The sequence below is a fragment of the Saccopteryx leptura genome, chromosome 3 (assembly GCF_036850995.1).
Source record: "Saccopteryx leptura isolate mSacLep1 chromosome 3, mSacLep1_pri_phased_curated, whole genome shotgun sequence".
Lineage (NCBI taxonomy): Eukaryota > Metazoa > Chordata > Mammalia > Chiroptera > Emballonuridae > Saccopteryx > Saccopteryx leptura.
This window is the reverse complement of record NC_089505.1, coordinates 8,086,949-8,105,964: the sequence shown is the minus strand read 5'-3', so window position 1 is coordinate 8,105,964 and position 19,016 is coordinate 8,086,949. Positions and strand designations below refer to the sequence as shown.

The following is a 19,016-nucleotide window of genomic DNA, read 5'->3' as shown; positions in this document are numbered from 1 at the left end:
GCTCCCACAGTGCGGGCACAGTACAGGCGGCCGCTGGAGCTCGAGACCCACAGTGCCGGGACCGGAGCAGCTCTGCGGGAGGGGGGGCGCATCCCCTCGCCCCGAGCAGATACCAGCGCGTCTGAATGCTGAGGGCAGAGCATCCCGCGGTGTCCTCAGTGACAGCTGCTTGGCCGGCCTCCTCTCTCCAGATCCGCCCAAAAGAGTCTGTGTGTCTGGGTTCTTTCCTTCCTGGGTCTGGGAGCCACCGGTGCCAAGGTGTGTGGGCCTCTAGCTCCCCATGACTGGCGCTGTCAGGGCCGCTGCCAGGCGACTGGCGCAACCCAGTCTGCAGCCACCTCCAAGAGAGGGGCCGAGCTGCAGAGTGGCTGCCAGTCCACACACTCCGGGCTCTCTCCCCACCCGCCCCGCCCCTACCCCTCCTCACTGGCTCCTACCCCTCCTAGGCGGCTCCTACCCCTCCTAGGCAGCTCCTACCCCTCCTAGGCGGCTCCTACCCCTCCTAGGCAGCTCCTACCCCCTCCTAGGCGGCTCCTACCACTCCTGGCAGGCTCCTCTCCCCACCCCGCCCCTACCCATCCTGGCTGGCTCCCCATCCACCCAGCCCCTACCAGGCACACGGACTCTTTTGGGAAGATCAGGAAAGAGGAGAACATCCAAGCAACTGTCACTGAGGACACTCAATCCAAATCGGTGTCCTAATGACAACACCTGATTTTGTAAGCAAGAGGCTGGACAACCTCTGAGCTCTAAGAATCAGAGTGGGACTTCAGCTGCGAAGCCCGTATCTCCACACTAGCCTTCGGGTCAGAGTTCATCTTTGGAGGTGCCCAACACCTCACAAAGCACCCAGACCCCAGCTAAGCTCTCCCCAGACCTGCTCCTTGCTGGGACCTTACTGCTCAGACACCCATGACCCCTCTGGTCCACACACATGTCATGTCCAGGGAAGTCCCTGAGACTCAGGTTCCCAAGATGCTCCTCCCTACAGGGGCAGAAACTCCTTCCTCTCCTGGTGTTCAAACAAATGGTCTCGAACTGTCTGATCTTTGAAACCTATATAATGATTTCAACTCTCAGTTTCTCCAGGAAGACACCTGCATTTCCTGAGACTCCCATGGTCACTCTGGGAAGTGGACAGTGGTCCTCTTGGTTTCCCCTGGCACAGAACGATAAGGCAAGATCAAATGGTCTTGCCATCCCATTGGGCTGTTCCAGGAGCCTGAGGACTAACCTCCCCAGCCCATGGCTACCAGTGGGGGCCTCTGCACAGACACCTGATGCAGCCCACTCCATGTCACCCTGCTCACACTGGGGCTCTGGCCCCTGGCCACTGCATGTCCCCTGCCCGCCATCAGTCCTGCTCCAGGGACTCGGTCCTCACCAGAATTCACTACAATGTTGATTGTCTTCTGGGGATCCCTGTTGTCCTTCCTCAAACCTTCAGGCCAGACTTCTGCCCTTCAACCTCATAGAAGTTCATTTTTCTTTTCTTTCTTTTTTCTTCTTCTTTTTTTTTTTTTTTGACACATACAGAGAGAGACAGAGAGAGGGACAGATAGGGACAGACAGACAGGGAGAGAGATGAGACGAATCAGTTCTTTGTTGCAGCTCTAGTTGTTCATTGATTGATTTCTCATATGTGCCTTGACCAGGGGGCTACAGCACACTGAGTGACCCCTTGCTCAAGCCGGTGACCATGGGGTCATGTGTGTGATCCCACACTCAAGCGAACCTGTGCTCAAGCCAGATGAACCCATGCTCAAGCTGGCAATCTCGGGATTTTGAACCTGGGTTCTTCATGTCCCAGTCCGATGCTCTATTCACTGCACCACCGCCTGGTCAGGTGAAGTTCATATTTCTGATAATCCGAAGAAGATCCAAGTCACATCTTCTTCCCAGAAGAATCTCTTCTGCTGTCTAAATCAGGGGGCACTTGAGTGAGGACTTCACTGTGGAAGTCTAGGTCCTGAGTCCCTGCCATGACTTATGAATTCATCCTCTATGAGCTAGGAATCCACCCCCCTCTACTGCCAACCACCAGGATGACTTGGACTTTAGCAGTCTCCTTTTTGGGAAGGGTGGAGGGGACAGGGCAGATAAGGGTGTTAAGGAAACAAAAAGCCACAACCAAGCCCTCAAAAACTGCCTACCTTCTTTCCTCCCTCCCTCATACTTCCTGAGCAGCATCTGAGCCAAGTGCCCTGTTGGTGGTCTCCCTGGCCAGCTCCAGGGCATAGCAACAATGAAGACAAATGGCGAGGGTGAGGATGGAGGTGAGTTTGTAAGCTTACGTGCCTGGAAGACATTGCCAAGGAGGCCGGCTGTCCCCTGTGTGATTTCTCAATTCAGGCCGAGGTAGGGGACCATCTGCTAAAGTGGGCAAGAGAAAACATTTTCGCTGTGTGGAAAATTGGCTTCCAAGGGGAGGCCACGTGCTCAGTGCAGAACTAGCCTGCAGAGGGGCTGCTGGAGGCACAGTGCAGGGCTGGGGAGTCATGAGAGCGGCAGAGACATCCCTGAACTCCCCACCCACCCTTGCCAGGCTCCAGTCCCAGACTGCCCAGTGTCTCCAATTCATCAAACCCCTTCCTAAAATTTAGGGGCCTTTGCATGAAGGTTGCACTGATCCCCCCCCTTAACAGTTTTATTTTATTTTTTAAAACTTTATTTATTGAATTCAGTGGAAGAGGGAGAGAGAGACAGAGAGAGGGAGAGGAACATCGATCTGTTCCCATATGTGCCATGATCAGGAATCAAACCAGCAACCTCTGCTCCAAGTCCCTGTGGAGGTGCTGCTGCAGAAACCCTCTCGGGTCCCTCACTGCGGGCTTGATGATGTGGCTCAGAGCCTGCGGCAGCCAGAGAATGATGTGTCACACAAGGTGGAGGAGACAGGGAGCTCAGTGGAAGGCAGGAGGGCTAAAAAACGAGTGAGCCAGCAGGTTTTGCCGGCGGGGGTGGGAAGGGGGAGGGGGAGGTGGAGAGATGGTCTCTGTCTTGTCAGCAGGAAAGGGGATGCCTGCTCTCACAGTCCCTTAACTTAGAGGAAGCCACATGCTCTTCTTCCTCCCACTGTAGGCCTCAGCCCCCCAACCCCCTGAGCCACAGCCCCGACATGGGAAGACTGACTCTGCGTTAGCTTCCCTGTTCCTGGGTGGAAATGGAGCTGGCCATTTAAAATGGGGTTGACAAGAGCTGGTGAGTGCTTCCCCACACCATCAGATGTCCCAGCGGGGAGAGGCAGGGTACCTGTGTTCTATGTCAGCTTGTGGATTAGGTAGCCAAGACAACCCCAAAATCCTCAGGAGGGGCTAGGGCAGGGGTTGGGAACCTTTTTGGCTGAGAGAGCCATGAACCCCACATTTTAAAATGTAATTCTGTGAGAGCCATACAACGACCCGTATACATTATGCATTATCCAATAAAAATTTGGTGTTGTCCCGGAGGATAGCTGTGATTGGCTCTAGCTACCCGCAACCATGAACATGAGCGGTAGGAAATGAATGGATTGTAATACATGAGGATGTTTTGTATTTTTAACATTATTATTTTCATCAAAGATTTGTCTGCGAGCCAGGTGCAGCCATCAAAAGAGCCACACCTGGCTCCTAAGCAATAGGTTCCCAACCCCTAGGCTAGGACTTTTTAGACAGAAGGACACGCTGTGAGACACTGCAGGAGCAGCTCATCACCGTAGGAACTAAACAGAGAGAGGGGCAGCATGCCACAGTACCTGCTGGCTGTGCGCCACTCCCAAAAGCATGGCCAGGTGAGTGAGTAACCGGGCGAGAAGAAAAACTACGGGGACAGCTGTTGGTCAGAAACTTCCGGTTGGGAGCTGGAGGTCGGGCTTCCCAGAATATGGCCAGTCTGAGTTCCGTCTGGGTTTTCTCTGGGAAGAGCAAGAGATGTCAAGGTGAGGGCTGAGGTCATTTCTCCTGAGCTCTCAGGGCCCACACCAGCCCCTTAGGCCTGCAGACCAGGCTCATGTTATGGAAGAGAATGATGTTAAAAGTACTCTTTCTGCTAAAGCCAAGACCATGTTCCTAGAAGTCTTCTTCCTTCTAGAACCACCTTCCTGGCTGACCAAAAGCCCACAACCTTCTGAGGGAAAGTGGCTGAACGAGACGGCACTCAGTCCCATCACTGGGCCGCACGTCAGGACGGACGTCTGAAGTCCCGCGGGGACAGGAGGTGGGCTAAGTAAGGAGAGCTGACGCTGACGTGGGGACATGTGACCACTGGTCTCCTCCCAAATCAAAGACCAGGACCCACGCTCTGGCAAAGGATGTCCTACTGTACCCAGATGGCAGGTACTATGTGACAGACATGTCCAGTTGCAAAAGTGTTATCCATTCTAGGACATTCTGATGGTTTGTGAAGCTAACAGGTTAGAATATTTGAAACTGTAACTGTACCAGGATAGCCAGCATGGACAATGACCACGCAGAGGCCCCACCTGCCACCCTAAGGCAGTGCTTACAACCGTCCTCACCTGGTGTACAGGTGCGGGACTGTGAGACCAGGTTTTACCTGGATCCCACAGCATTCGGGAAGACTATGTCTCCTTTACTTTCTTAACAAGAGGAAACTAAGGGAGTTGACAAGTGACATGGCATCTGCCCAGAGAGACAAGGTCCGGTTTTTGGTTTTGTAAACTTCAATGTCCTTCTGGGTTAGGTCACTGATATGTGCCAAGCATATTTCACCAGGAGCATGCCTCAGACAGTCCCTAGTGGGAGACGTGGCATAAACAAGTATTCACATTCATAAGGACTAAACACATTGTCTGTTTTGCAGGTAAGAAGCCAGTTGGCTTGGCCCTGGCCGGTTGGCTCAGTGGTAGAGCTTCGGCCTGACATGCGGAAGTCCCGGGTTCGATTCCCGGCCAGGGCACACAGGAGAAGCGCCCATCTTCTTCTCCACCCCTCCCCCTCTCCTTCCTCTCTGTCTCTCTTTTCCCCTCCCGCAGCCGAGGCTCCATTGGAGCAAAGATGGCCCGGGCGCTGGGGATGGCTCCTTGGCCTCTGCCCCAGACGCTAGAGTGGCTCTGGTCGCGACAGAGCGACGCCCCAGATGAGTAGAGCATCGCCCCCTGGTGGGCCTGCCTGGTGGATCCCGGTCGGGCGCATTCGGGAGTCTGTCTGACTGCCTCCCCGTTTCCAGCTTCAGAAAAGTAAAAAAAATATAAAAATAAAAAAAGAAGCCAGTTGGCCAATGACATGACAGACTGGGGTATGACTACAGGGACTGTGGCCTTGACACCTCCCAGCACATCATTGGTACACCGGCGCTACAGCAGTGACACCATGTTTAGTACCAGTTTCTCAGCCGGAACAGAGACAGGCCACAGCCCAGGGTGTGACCGGAGGACACAGCCATACGTACTGGACAACAGTGAGTCCTTGGGTGGGTCTGTGACCCTTCCCTCCAATGGGTGCGCCGCAGTCGATGCAGACGCTCTGCTCCACGGGCATGCCGCACTAGATCAGAGCCAATGGCCTCAGCCCCGGGACCCACACCAGTGCACACATGATGCAGACAGACCACGGAGCAGTGGCTGCCCCCAGGGGTGCTCACTGGTGCATGTGTATCGATGGGTGGCAGGGGGAGGGGGACAGGGCACATGTTCTGTGCCAATTATGTTGAACATGCGCAAATCTGGGTCTTTCTCCAACAGGAGAGACAACTGAAGTTTCCCTCCCAGACAGAATCATCACTGTGTGTCTAGCCAGTGTTCCATCCTGGGCTCTGTCTGCTCTCCACCCCCTACCGTCACCATTTCGGGCGCTTTCTTTCCCGATACTGGGAGCGCCGCATTTCCTCAACTCCATTATGGAATTTTATTTTAAAAAATAAATAAATGCCTGACCCGTGGTGGCACAAAGGATAAAGTGTCAACCTGAAATGCTGAGGTCGCGGGTTCAAAACCCTGAGCTTGCCTGGTCAAGACACATATAAGAATTGATGCTTCCTGCTCCTCCCCCTTCCTCTTTCTCTAAAATGAATATCTTTTTTTTTTTAATTTTTTTATTGACAGAGACAGAGAGAGAGTCAGAGAGAGGATAGACAGGGACAGACAGACAGGAACGGAGAGAGATGAGAAGCATCAATCATTAGTTTTTCGTTGTGACACCTTAGTTGTTCATTGATTGCTTTCCCATATGTGCCTTGATGACCGTGGGGCTACAGCAGAGCAAGTAACCCCTTGCTCGAGCCAGCGACCTTGGGTCCAAGCTGGTGAGCTCTGCTCAAACCAGATGAGCCCGCACCCAAACTGGTGACCTCGGGGTCTCGAACCTGGGTCCTCCGCATCCCAGTCCAACGCTCTATCCACTGTGCCACCACCTGGTCAGGCTAAAATGAGTAATATCTTTAAAATAATGGAACCATATGGTCTACTGCTTCCTCGTTCTCCAACACTGGACTCTGTGCTGGCAACTGTGGCTCGGACTCTGGGACAGACTATAGACAGGCAGGGCTAGCATAGTCTGGGGTGAACCTGGCTATCACCCTTCACGGATACGGAAGTCAGGAAACTTAGAGCGGAGGGTGCATATCAGTTAGTTCCCTCTGTGTCTCTCATTTAATTTATCGATTAACATTTGTTGCTTCCACAGCCTGCTACTGAGCAGGCAGCTACCAACGCCCCTAACAAGGGTATTGGGACTCAGGGATGAGGAACACACAGGTCTTGCCCCCCCAGCTTATGAGCTACGAGTCTTTTTCCTCTTCCTGGCTCTGCTCTCTGCCCTGTCTCTTTTCTCTGGGCTGGTCATCCAGCTTCTGACCCAGTCCCCACTTTGCCATCACAGAAAGACACGTGTCTGCAGGGGCCAGGAAAAGTGGCTAGCACTGGTTCCTAACCAGCAGCCATTCTGTCCCCCAGGGGACCCATGACATCCCTGGGTGTCACACTGGGGAGAGGGGTGCTCCCAGCATCTGGTGAGGCCAGGGATACTACACACCCTGCAATGCACAAAACAGCCCCCAGTAAAGAGGTATGTGCAAAGTGTCGAGGCTGAGAGGCTGGCTGGGCACACGGAGCTCCATTTAGAGCTTTATTTGGAACACCTGGGATAGCCCTCAAAACAGTCTATGTTCTCCTGGAGAGACAAGACCTCATTATCCTCCTCCTCCATGCTCTCCCACCCCTCCCAGCCCTGAAGGAACACTCGTTTTAAGCCCCCCAAACCCTGCTCCAAAACAAGACTCACCTCTCCTACACAGCACTGGTGACCATTGGGACACACTGTTGGGAGAACAATGGGACATGCATTGGCTGGTGAGGTTTCACCTAATGACCCACGGCTCAAAGGGAAAGCTAACTCTTTCCGCACTGGCCTGACTACACTGGACGCAAGGTGGATGTGTCCCAAGTACGTATGGGAAAGTGTCTCTGAGTTGAAGTCTACAGAGCAGACAGAAATTAGATCCCAGGCCTATGCTGGGGTTACCGTGGAAGGCAAGGTAGATAGGATTTTATATACTTCTGTTTTCTCTGGGTTTTTTTGCCACGAGCATGTTTTAGAACAACTTTTAGAATAACTTTTGATTATTTACTCAGGCAAGAGCAAAATTTACATAAAGTCATGGGTGACATGGTTCTGTCTCCCAGTTTTATTTTTTCTAAAAAAAATATCTTTAGATCAAAAAACCTGGTTCTGTTGTAACTGAGCCTCTGATGTAAGTGGTTCCCAGTGTCCTTCTCCCCAGATGCATAGTCCAGGGAAAAGGAGCAGGTCCTGCAGGTCCTTGCCCATGACCAGGAAGGACATGATGAAGGTCATCTACACTCTGCAGGCCGCTCCTGTCCCACCAAGCACCAATGGCAGGAGGGGCAGGGCACTCTGGGACCCTCAGGCACCAACCACATGACCTCCCACTCTAAGCCAACGGCTCCCGTGGCATCAGGAAACTTCAAAGCTCAGAGAACTGTGACTGTCTGAGACATCAATACTTACTATACCAGCGGACGGGTTCTAGACCCTGCCAGTTTGTGGCTTGAGCCTGCAAGTCCTCAGGCATCGTTGGGAGAGATGCTGTCTGAAAAACCAAGAAAGCAGAGCAATGATCAGGCAGGAGGTCCAGAGCAATGATCAGGCAGGAGGTCCAGAGCAATGATCAGGCAGCAGTCCAGAGCAATGATCAGGCAGGAGTCCAGAGCAAGGATCAGGCAGGAGTCCAGAGCAATGATCAAGCAGGAGTCCAGAGCAATGATCAGGCAGGAGTCCAGAGCAAGGATCAGGCAGGAGTCCAGAGCAATGATCAAGCAGGAGTCCAGAGCAATGATCAGGCAGGAGGTCCAGAGCAATGATCAGGCAGGAGTCCAGAGTAAGGATCAGGCAGGAGTCCAGAGCAAGGATCAGGCAGGAGATCCAGAGAAATGATCAGGCAGGAGTCCAGAGCAAGGATCAGGCAGGAGTCCAGAGAAATGATCAGGCAGGAGTCCAGAGCAATGATCAGGCAGGAGTCCAGAGCAATGATCAGGCAGGAGTCCAGAGCAATGATCAGGCAGGAGGTCCAGAGAAATGATCAGGCAGGAGTCCAGAGAAATGATCAGGCAGGAGGTCCAGAGAAATGATCAGGCAGGAGGTCCAGAGAAATGATCAGGCAGGAGTCCAGAGAAATGATCAGGCAGGAGGTCCAGAGCAAGGATCAGGCAGGAGGTCCAGAGCAAGGACACAGACGTCTTGTTTTCTTTCTTCTCAACCCCAAACACTGGGAAGAAAATGTCACAGCTCTCCATGAGACAACCAAGAGTGAGGCAAGACTGTCACTGTCACAGTGGACTTTAGGATCAGGTGAGACAGAGGCAGACTCAAGAAAACAAGCATGTTCAGCAGGTCCCCCGGCAGGGGCTGGGTGTCTGCCGGTGACCAAGCAGAGCGTGCAGTCTTACCACCATGGTGACCGGGGAGAAGGCCAAGTTCTTCAGGGGTTGAAGGACTCTGTTTTGTCCACAGAGGAGGACAGCTGCAGCATGAATGGCCATTTCTGTCACTGTGCCCTCAGGGCCACCGTCACCGGGATCCGTCCTCAGCAGTGGCAGTGTGTTGGCCACAAGAGATGTGGCAAAACCTCTCATGTTGGGGGAAAGGATCTGGCTTTCTTCAATGAACTTGTTCATGGCCTCACGTTGCTGACAGGAACATGTTTCAATGTTAAAGCACAAAAGAAGAAGGCACGCTGAATTCACTGGTTTGCTCTCAAGTCAGTCACATATCTTTTTTTTTTGTTTGTTTGTTTTTTTAATCTTTCTTGAAGCTGGAAACGGGGAGAGACAGTCAAGACAGACTCCCGCATGCGCCCGACCGGGATTCACCCGGCTCACCCACCAGAGGCGACGCTCTGCCCACCAGGGGGCGATGCTCTGCCCCTCCGGGGCGTCGCTCTGCAGCGACCAGAGCCACTCTAGTGTCTGGGGCAGAGGCCAAGGAGCCATCCCCAGCGCCCGGGCCATCTTTGCTCCAATGGAGCCTTGGCTGCGGGAGGGGAAGAGAGAGACAGAGAGGAAGGGGGGCGGGGTGGAGAAGCAAATGGACGCTTCTCCTATGTGCCCTGGCCGGGAATCAAACCCGGGTCCCCCTGCACGCCAGGCCGACGCTCTACCGCTGAGCCAACCGGCCAGGGCTTTTTGTTTTGTTTTTTACAGAGACACAGAGAGTCAGAGAGAGGGATAGATAGGCACACAATGCCTGATCATTGCTCTGGAACAGACAGGAAAGGAGAGAGATGAGAAGTATCAATCATTAGTTTTTTGTTGTGACTCCTTAGTTGTTCATTGATTGCTCTCTCATATGTGCCTTGACCGCGGGCCTTCAGCAGACCGAGTAACCCCTTGCTTGAGCCAGCGACCTTAGGCTCAAGCTGGTGAGCCTTGCTCAAACCAGATGAGCTCACGCTCAAGCTGGTGACCTTGGGGTCTCGAACCTGGGTCCTCTGCAACCCAGTCTGATTCTCTATCCACTGTGCCTCCGCCTGATCGGCGACATTAGTTTTTAAATTGTTTTTATTGACTGATTTTTAGAGAGAGAAAGAAACATTGATTTGTTGTTCCACTCTTTGGTTGATTCCTGCATGTGCCCTGACTGGGGATCGAACCTGCAACCTTGGCGAATCAAGACAACACTCCAACCAACTTAGCTACCTGACTAGGGCCTTGACTTTAGTTTTACCTATAATTCTAACAGCTTTGAGTAAAACAGAAAATAGTCCCTCCATATGAGAAAGGTGAAAACCCCTATCCTAGATTTAAAAATTATGGGCAGACAAGTACCCTCCGAATATTGAGACTATGGCCACAAGCCCTGGAGACAGACACTCACCTCTGGCTTGGGGTGCAGGCTGGCGTTGCAGGACTGGTGCAGAGCGGTGACCTCTCTGAAAAGCGCCAACAGTAGGTAGACCGCCTGTGGGGTCTGGGAGCTCCTTCAGGCCTGAGAGCAAGGACACCAAGAAAGACTTTGTAGCATATACAGGTCCCGCCAAGGGCCAGAGCCCATGTGCTTCAGCCCCTACACCACGATAGGGTGAGGAGACTTTCCTAAGACCCTACGGACCTGGACCCTGAGCCTCAAGGACTGCCTCCTGGCAACAGACAGCTCCAAGGCTGCAGAGTTCACAAAGATTTCTACTAGACTCAGAGCACATGTAGTAGAAGTCTCATGACGGCATAACAGACGCCACCATCTATTCTCTGACCACTTCCTGGTCCTGGAAACATGTCCTGGCACAGTGCCAGGGGAAATGGGGTCTCCAAAAAGAAGCAGCACCAGAACACTTGAAAGATCAGACTCGATTCATTTTTTATTATTATTCAGTGAGATGAGGGGAGGTAGACAGACAGATCTCCACATGCGCCCCTACAGGGATCTACCCAGCAACCCCCATTTGGGGGCCGGTGCTGGAATCAACCAAGCTATCCTCAGCGTCTGCGGCTGATGCTTAAACCAACAAAGCTATCCTCAGAATCTGGGGCAGACGCTCGAACCAACAGAGCCACTGGCTGCGGGAGGGGCAGAGGGGAAGACGGGGGCGGGTGGGGGAGAGGGTGGGTTTGGGGGAGAAGCAGATGGTCACTTCTCCTGTGTGCCCTGACTGGGGATTGAACCCAGGGTGTCCACATAGTAGGCCAACGCTCAGTCCACCGAGCAAAACAGCCAGGGCCAAAAGATAGATTCTAAACACCCTGCATCCATCTCTCTTTAACACAGAGAACTGCATGCACGCATAATAGGCACATGCTGGACAGTGAACACCCGTGAGTACCCACACTGCTGGTTGTGCCCACATGAGTCCCATCAGAGCAATCTTGTAGGAAGTGATCTCAGCAGGGTCTCAGAGAGAAAGTAACTGACAGACACAACATATAGGACCTGCTGTCACTAATGGCCTTGGCAGGTCAGCGAGACCAAGCAAACCTGTCCACCCAGCTCTTCTATTATTGCTTGCCAGTGGGGGCCAGGGAACTGTGGCTTCCAAGGCGCTGTCACCCTCTGGGACACTCCAGTGCATTGTGGGATATAACAAAGGAAAGAGGCAGGTTCTGAGAGGCCTTGACCCATCCTACCTCCAGAGCAGTTACAAATGCCAGGGGTTTGCATTCCAGAATGACGTTGCACACAGCGTCACGGACAGCCTTGTCCTCCTCTCCATGCACCAGGTAGCGATCCATCTGGCCTGGAGAGTCCTTCTGCAAGCCCAGGAACACAGAGTTAATCATGGCGGGACGGTGGGGGTAACGTGTAGCAGGTAACTGTCTGCAGAAGGAAAAGAAGCTGGCGATCACTGGAGGTTCAAAGGTGCTAAGCCGGGACTCCAGGCTGACTCGTGGCAGGGAAGTGCAGTGCTGTGTGGGACACTCCTCCAGGCTCCCTGCAGCCGGAGGGGTGGACAGAGCAGGGAAGGAGGAGGCGATGCCAACCTTGTCTCCACTCAGCAGTATCAGAGGCCAGGTGACTTCACTCAGTCTATGCACCAATTGGTAGTTAACCCCCCTCCCCCGAAATGTCAGCGTTTTTAGTGCCACTATGAACAACGCAATTTATTTCTGAGCATGAGGAAAGGACTGTTGCACCCTGGTTCTCCCCATCCCCGCTGCTGGGGTAGAAAGACCTTGTCCTACAAGCCCAATGACTTACTTTTCTGGAAGCAAAAGCCACAGACCTATTTTTTACTGCTCCCGTGTCCAGCGGGATCCGAAGTGATGCCCCATAAGGACTACAGGAGGACAGCGGAGCAGAGGCCGGTGCACGCACACCTCTCCCTCAGGCAAGCTGGGAAAGGCCATCACTGGTGGAGCTGAATGACTTGGAACACAAAGGCCCAGACCAGACGCCAGCCTTCCCGAGTGGGCAGGAGGAAGTTGGGGACACCTGCTCCTGGGAGGGGGCTGTGCCCAGAGGTGTGACAGTACCCAGGGGTGTTGGGACTGCTCCTCACCTGCTGTGCAGTGACTTCCTTGGGAAACACCCACTGGGCCGGATGTCCGGGCCTGGACAGAGACTGTACAAACTCTTCCCCTGAAGGCCCGTGAGCTTCCTCACCAGGTACACCCGGTACCCGTCATTCTGGACCCGGGCGCAGAAGTGCTTGACCTGTTGCAGGAACTGCTGCTTCTCCTTGGCCATCTCTGCAGAGACCAAGGATAAAGTGGTCAGTGCCGGGGACAGTGTTGTCATTCAGAGTCTGGGACAGACACGAAGCTAGTAAAATAGGAACTTGGAGTAAAACACCAACTTGAGGGAAATGGGGCCAGTGTTACTCTGAGGACCAGTCTCCCACACTTCCCGGATTTCTCTGTAAGGGGGGTCTGAGCCGAGGAGAAGAAAGGTGCAGAGGGAGAACTTGCCCGAGCCCGGCCGGAGCTCTGGAGGACCTCGGAAGCCCTGTCTAGGCAGACGCGGATCCGGGCCATCTCCTGCAGGTATTCCACGGAAGCCTCACCGGCAGGTTCTCTGTGATGCCTCCTGACAGACATGCGGGAGTAACTCACCATCCTTCCGGAGGGGTCTCAGGTCATCACTGGTGGGGAAAGAACTATTCTTCTCGTGGATGGAATCCTGGGGAACCAGATGGAAAAGGGCACTGTTTTGTTTTGTTTTGTTTAATTTATTTTTACAGAGGAGAGAGAGAGAGAGGGAGAGAGAAAGAGAGAGAAGGGGGGAGAAGCAGGAAGCATCAACTCCCATATGTGCCTTGACCAGACAAGCCTGGGGTTTCGAACTAGCGACCTCAGTGTTCCAGGTTGACACTTTATCCACCGTGCCACCTCAGGTCAGGCCAGTGATGTTCATTTTAATATGCGAGCCCAACCCTCCAGAACTTCCCATGCAACACACAGAAACTACAGGGAGGATGAAGAAGGCTGTAGGTTTTCCAGTCCATTTTTCTGAACCCTTGAAACCTATTCTCTCTTTTTTTTACTTTAAGACCAAGAAAGAGGAGACAAAGGAAACCTCTGAGGAAAAAAAATGGTGTATGATCTAAAGTTTTTTCAAATGCATTGTAAAAGTTTTGAACATAACAAAAAAAATGAAGACAATGAAAATGGAAAGTATTCGAAGTCCCTCCCCCTGGAGCTAAACATGAACTTGAATGGTCTATTGTCCAGCCTGTCTTCATTTTCTTTCTCCTGCACATCAATGCCAATATAGACAATGACTGAGGGCGGAGGCAGTGCTTTTGAAACCCTTCCCTGGAACACCATGTCCGTTCATTTCAGCCACTAAAATTGTATTCTGTGGCCTAGGCTGGTTGGCTCAGTGGTAGAGCATCAGCCTGGTATGTGGATTTCCCAGGTATAATTCCTGGTCAGGGCACACAGGAGAAGCCCTGCTTCTCCACCTCTTCCCCTCCCTCTTCTCTCTTTCTCTCTTCTGTTCCGCAGCCATGGCTCCATTGCTTTGAGTGAGTTGGCCCCAGGCACTGAGGATGGCTCTGTGGGGCCTCCACGTAAGGTGCTAAAATAACTCTGTTGCAGAGCAACGGCCCAAGATGGGCAGAGCATTGTCAGTAGGGGGCTGGCTGGGTGGACCCCAGTCAGGGTACATACTGGAGTCTGTCTCTCTCCTTTCCTCTCATTTGAAAAAAATTGTATTCTGTGACTTTTCAGAAGTGCTTTTCCATTGTGCAAATGACATGGTGCAACCAGTGTGCCAAAGAAATCCAGGGAGGGGTGACGCTACCTCCAGACATCTGCTGACCAGGATGTACAGCTCGGTCTTCTCTTCCCCTATGAATGCTTTCTTCTCCAATCGGGACAAGTAATCCTGAATATAATCTTTCACTTCGTGGAAGCTACAGAAAAAGAAGTAGTAAATCTGTTTATCTCAGGTCCGGGCATTTATTTTGAAAAAACAAATAAATGAAAACAATAGCTACTGACTTATCTCTGTCAGTCTCCCTATGTAAATATATACATACATACATAGATATAGTATGTCACATGACTTCATTGAAAATGTTTCAGTATGACATTGGAGAATATAAAATACTGCATTTTAGGGCCCTGACCAGTTGGCTCAGTGGTAGAGCACTGGCCCAGCATGTGGGAATCTCTGGTCTGATTCCTGGTCAGGGCACACAGAAGCACCCATCTGCTTCTCCACCCTTCCCCCTCTGGCTTCTCTCTCTCCCTTCCACTCCTGCAGCCAAGGCTCCATTTGTTCTAGCGAGTTGGACCTGGGTGCTGAGGACGGCTCCGTGAAGCCTCCACCTTAGGTGCTAAAAATAGCTAGGTTGCGAGCATGGTCCCAGATGGGCAGAGCATCCACCCCAGATGGAGGTTGCCAGGTGGATCCTGGTCAGGGCACACGCAGGAATCTGTCTTTCAGTCTCCCCTCCTCTCACTCGAAAAAAGAAGGGGGAAAAAAATGTTGCATTTTAGACTGGCTGTTGCCACATGTCTTGGTTTCAGGACTCCTTTGCAGACTTAAAAATTATGGAGAACCCCTAAGAGCTTTTGTTTATGTGGGTTATAGCTATTGATATTTACAGTAGTAGAAATTAACTCATTTAAAATGACAAAATTGAGCCCACTAGAGATTTTTAAAAAATAACATTTAAAATCAAGCTATTTCTCAAAACAAAAATGGCTTTGTTTTCCAAGCCTCGCAGAACAGTTTGAGTCGGCCTGACCTTCTGACTTGCTCTTGCTTCCATCAGCTGTGCCTATACTGAAGTATCAGAGAGAATCTGCTCTGGAGTGCTGTGTATCTGGGAGAAACATCTTATCTTCCAGGTAACTTTAAATATTCTTCTCTGATAAATGGGTAGTTTCTAAAGATGTTCCAATGTGCTCTTTGAAACTGCACCTGTGCCTTTTTAGCCAGTTACATTAAGTCAAATGGTCGACCTTGCACTTGAAGCAGAGTTGTTTCTGACAAACACATGATTCTGTAACATGAAACATGGGTCATTCGAAAACATTGGTGCACTGAGCTATGTGGAACTTGCCAACACTGACACATTTTTATTTTAAAACCTCACATTTTTTTTTTCTTAGTTGTTTTTCCATTCACCGAAAGAGAGAGAAGCATCAACTCATTGTTACATTAGTTGTAACTCACTGGTTGCTTCTCATACATGCCCTGATCTGGATTGAACCCGTGACCTCTGGCATGCTGGGACAATGCTTTATCCACAGAGCAACATGGCCAGGGCCAAACCTCACATTCCTAATATCACTACCCATGTCATCAAAAAGTCTTTATGTTATGAGAAAGCTGACAGGCTCACAGTAGAAGATACAAGTTTGCAAAATTTTCATTTTTGCTTAGAAGCTTGAATTTTCCCTTCACTTGCTTTTGAGGAAAGGTAATGCCCAGGTCTGAGTCACTACAGGATGGCAGTCCCTTGCCAAGTCCCAGAAGGCGTCCGTGCACAAAGCAGCTCGCTTGGAGTGCCACTCAGAAATTGCTGGCATGGTTTTCCTGTTGTGTGCTGCTCACGTCAACAGAACATCCGTGTCCTATCCTCAAGGGTCAAGATCTAGTCAGAGTGATGACTTTGATATCCTCACCAAGGATGTTCTTCAGGGAAACTGCCATTCTTTGTTTTTTTTTACTTTAATTTACTGTGTTTACATAGATTCAGTGTCCTATCGAATATATCTCCCTCCCCATCCCATGTTCCCCTTGATACCCCCTTTGGCCCCTCCCCCCAACACCCTCCCCCTTCCCTCCAGGATTTGCTGTCCTGCTCTCTTTGTCTCTGTGTTATGTGTACTACTTTCACTAATCCCTCTCCCCTCTGGGATCCCATCCTCTCTTCCTCTTTCCCTCTGGTCCCTCTGACCCCGCCTCTGCCTCTATTCCGTTCCTCAGTTCACACTGTTCATTAGATTCCTCATATAAGTGAGGTCATATGATATTATTCTTTCTCTACCTGGCTTATTTCACTTAACATAATAGTCTCCAGGTCCATCCATGTTGTCACAAAAGGTAAGAAATTGCCGTTCTTATTTTTATTTATTTTATTTTTTGTTACATGTCCTGAATTTGCATGTCATCCTTGCACAGGGGTCAGGCTAATATTTTCTGTATCACCCCAAGTTTAGCGCGCATGCTGCTGAGGTGAGCACAAAACTGCTATTTTTAGGACAACCCATGCATGGTGATGAGGAAGGGCTCCTAGGACAGTTTTCCTCATGCTGAGATGCCAGCCATTACCCACTGTGGCGTTAGTCACATTGCACATGCCAACATATTGAAAAAGGTGAATCATCTTAGTACTATATTAAAAATAGTCGTGACCGCACGGACTCCCTGTAGAGTCCAGGTACTCACACTCTGGAACTGCAATACTGGATCGTCAAGTGCCCCTACTGATACTGTCCTGGGCATCTGACCCCAACAAGGAACTTGCATAAGTGGTGTCCGCCCTCTGTGGCCCAAGACTTAGCCAGAAAAAAAGTGTGACTGGTCCCCCTTCAAGTGTCCAGAGCACAGGCAGCTAGGGGTGAGGCAGCCCAGGAACAGGGGGCTTGGAGGGTGTAGGGGGGCAGTCTACCCAGAGAGCTGTCTAGATTTCCACAAAGCAACTCCTAGTCCAGCCAAATCAGTTCTTCATACACACAAAAATGTTCAAACCCCCAAAACAAAGGGACAACAAGCCAGCACATCTCAGAGACAATACCAACTTAAAAATTATGTCTTATGTTTCAAGATTTCTATCTGTTTTTTGGGGGGGCATTTTTCCGAAGTTAGAAACGGGGAGGCAGTCAGACAGACTCCCACATGCACCTGACTAGGATCCACCCGGCATGTCCACCAGGAGGCGATGCTCTGCCCATCTGGGGCGTTGCTCCATTGCCGCCGGAGCCATTCTAGCGCCTGAGGCAAGGCCATGGAGCCATCCTCAGCTCCCGGGCCAACTTTGCTCCCATGGAGCCTTGGCTGCAGGAAAGGAAGAGAGAGACAGAGAGAGAGGAGAGGGGGAAGGGTGGAAAAGCAGATGGGTGCTTCTCCTGTGTGCCCTGGCTGGGAATTGAACCCAGGAAGTCCACACACTGGGCCGACGCTCCACCACTGAGCCAACCGGCCAGGGCTCAAGATTTCTATCTTAGTATCAGTTCTATAATGTACAGCCCCTATTGCAAGACAGAGCGTGTACCCTGTAAGTGGGCTGTCTCTACTCCTGTGACTACATCTACACTACATGCCGGGAGGTACGCCTGTCAGCGACTCCATGGTGATGTCTCTGAGCAAAGAACGTCAAGTGCACACAGATGTCGACACTTATCAGAGCTGGTGGACGTTACAGAACATCAAAGGAGGCTCTTTTCACATCGCAAGTCAACTATGTATACACCTAAAAAGCAGAACGAGATACTGGTTCTGTAATAAAATGCATTTTAAGAGCTTTCTGTTTGAAAATCCTGCAGGAACCCTGTTTCATAAATGATGAACATTAAAAAGGAAAAGGATGTGTCCATGGACGAGGATGCTATGGATCCATGTGTTACATGGACATCTAATCTCTCCTCTATGTCTGCTTTTGGATGGTTAAGTCAAAAATAGTGGTTTCTAGTACAGCCTTTCTTGCAGCGTCTTGATTTGGCCAACACCTCCAAGGACACCGTGCCAATCAGAACACGGGCCACATATGCTGAGCACCCTTTGGGAGTAGCCTTCTGAATACAGGTCACCTTCTTAGCTCTTTCTAAAGGAGAACTCAACGCCCTATGGGACTTCTCTATCCATCTACAAAGACAGAGAAGTTTAGGAGCTGAAGCAAAGCTTTCAGGATGTCTGGGACAGCCAGGGGACAGTATCAGTTACCTTCCCAAACATCACACGCCTAGACCGCTAGGGAGTTCCCACCTCAGTCAAATCCCAGGCCCCTTCCCACCACCTGCTTTCTTCTCCCTGACAACATGTGCCGTGGTGGTGCTGTGTGCATTTGCAAGAATGCAAGAACGGCCAACACCCCCCAATACAGACAACTAAGGCAGGCGCTGTGCCGCTGGAGAAGCCTTCCTTGAGCGTGAACTTGCTGCCTGCCTGTCCTGCGGGGACGAGTGCAGGCAGCAGAGAGAACCTGGATGAAGAGGAAAAGCCCTGCCTGGCTGCTCAGCGAATAGAGCGTCGGCGCAGCATGCAGACATCTTGGAATTGATCACCAGTCAAGACACACATGAGAAGCGACTATCTTTCTCTCTCTCTTTCCCTCTCCTCCTTTTCTCTCTTCCCCTTCTGCAGCCAGTGGCTTTATTGGTTTGAGTGTCAGCCCCAGGTGCTTAGGATAGCTTGGTTGATTCAAGCACTGACCCAAATGGAGGGATTGCCAAGTGGATCCTAGTTGGGTCACACGTAGGAGTCTGTTTCTTTTTTCTTTCTTCTTTCTTTCTTTCTTTCTTTCTTTATTTATTTATTTTTAGAGAGAGGGGGGAGAGAGAGAGAGAGAGAGAGAGAGAGAGAGAAAGGGGAGGAGCAGGAAGCATCAACTCCCATATGTGCCTTGACCAGGCGAGCCCAAGGTTTCGAACCGGCAACCTCAGTGTTCCAGGT

At 51.3% G+C, this 19,016-nt stretch overlaps 1 protein-coding gene, 1 long non-coding RNA gene and 2 other non-coding genes across 5 annotated transcripts in view; 1 reads left to right on the top strand and 3 right to left on the bottom strand.

The window, feature by feature from the left end:
• Positions 1–1,118: 1,118 nt before the first annotated feature.
• Positions 1,119–3,870, bottom strand: LOC136398681 (uncharacterized). Of its 2 annotated transcripts, none has more exons than XR_010750030.1 (3): positions 3,737–3,870; positions 2,299–2,373; positions 1,119–1,509 (listed from the first exon to the last, which is right to left on the bottom strand). It is a non-coding gene; the product is annotated as an uncharacterized lncRNA (long non-coding RNA). The 2 variants fall into 2 exon arrangements; XR_010750031.1 differs by lacking the exon at positions 1,119–1,509 and adding an exon at positions 1,528–1,920 and having other exon boundaries at positions 2,154–2,373.
• A 953-nt stretch (positions 3,871–4,823) lies between these two features.
• TRNAV-GAC (transfer RNA valine (anticodon GAC)) lies at positions 4,824–4,899 on the top strand. The gene has a single exon. It is a non-coding gene; the product is annotated as a tRNA-Val (tRNA).
• Positions 4,900–5,265: 366 nt separating this feature from the next.
• Positions 5,266–19,016, bottom strand: part of LOC136398119 (E3 ubiquitin-protein ligase RNF213-like) — a 44,625-nt gene continuing 30,874 nt past the window's right edge. Inside the window, 11 exon segments of the mRNA XM_066372526.1 lie at positions 5,266–5,486; positions 7,221–7,255; positions 7,968–8,049; positions 8,906–9,145; positions 10,332–10,442; positions 11,576–11,698; positions 12,448–12,524; positions 12,527–12,637; positions 12,868–12,952; positions 12,954–13,067; positions 14,193–14,304. Coding sequence (XP_066228623.1) covers positions 5,331–5,486; positions 7,221–7,255; positions 7,968–8,049; positions 8,906–9,145; positions 10,332–10,442; positions 11,576–11,698; positions 12,448–12,524; positions 12,527–12,637; positions 12,868–12,952; positions 12,954–13,067; positions 14,193–14,304 — 1,246 coding nt within the window. The 3' untranslated portion in view covers positions 5,266–5,330.
• LOC136402015 (U6 spliceosomal RNA) lies at positions 16,482–16,588 on the bottom strand. The gene has a single exon (XR_010750922.1). It is a non-coding gene; the product is annotated as a U6 spliceosomal RNA (small nuclear RNA).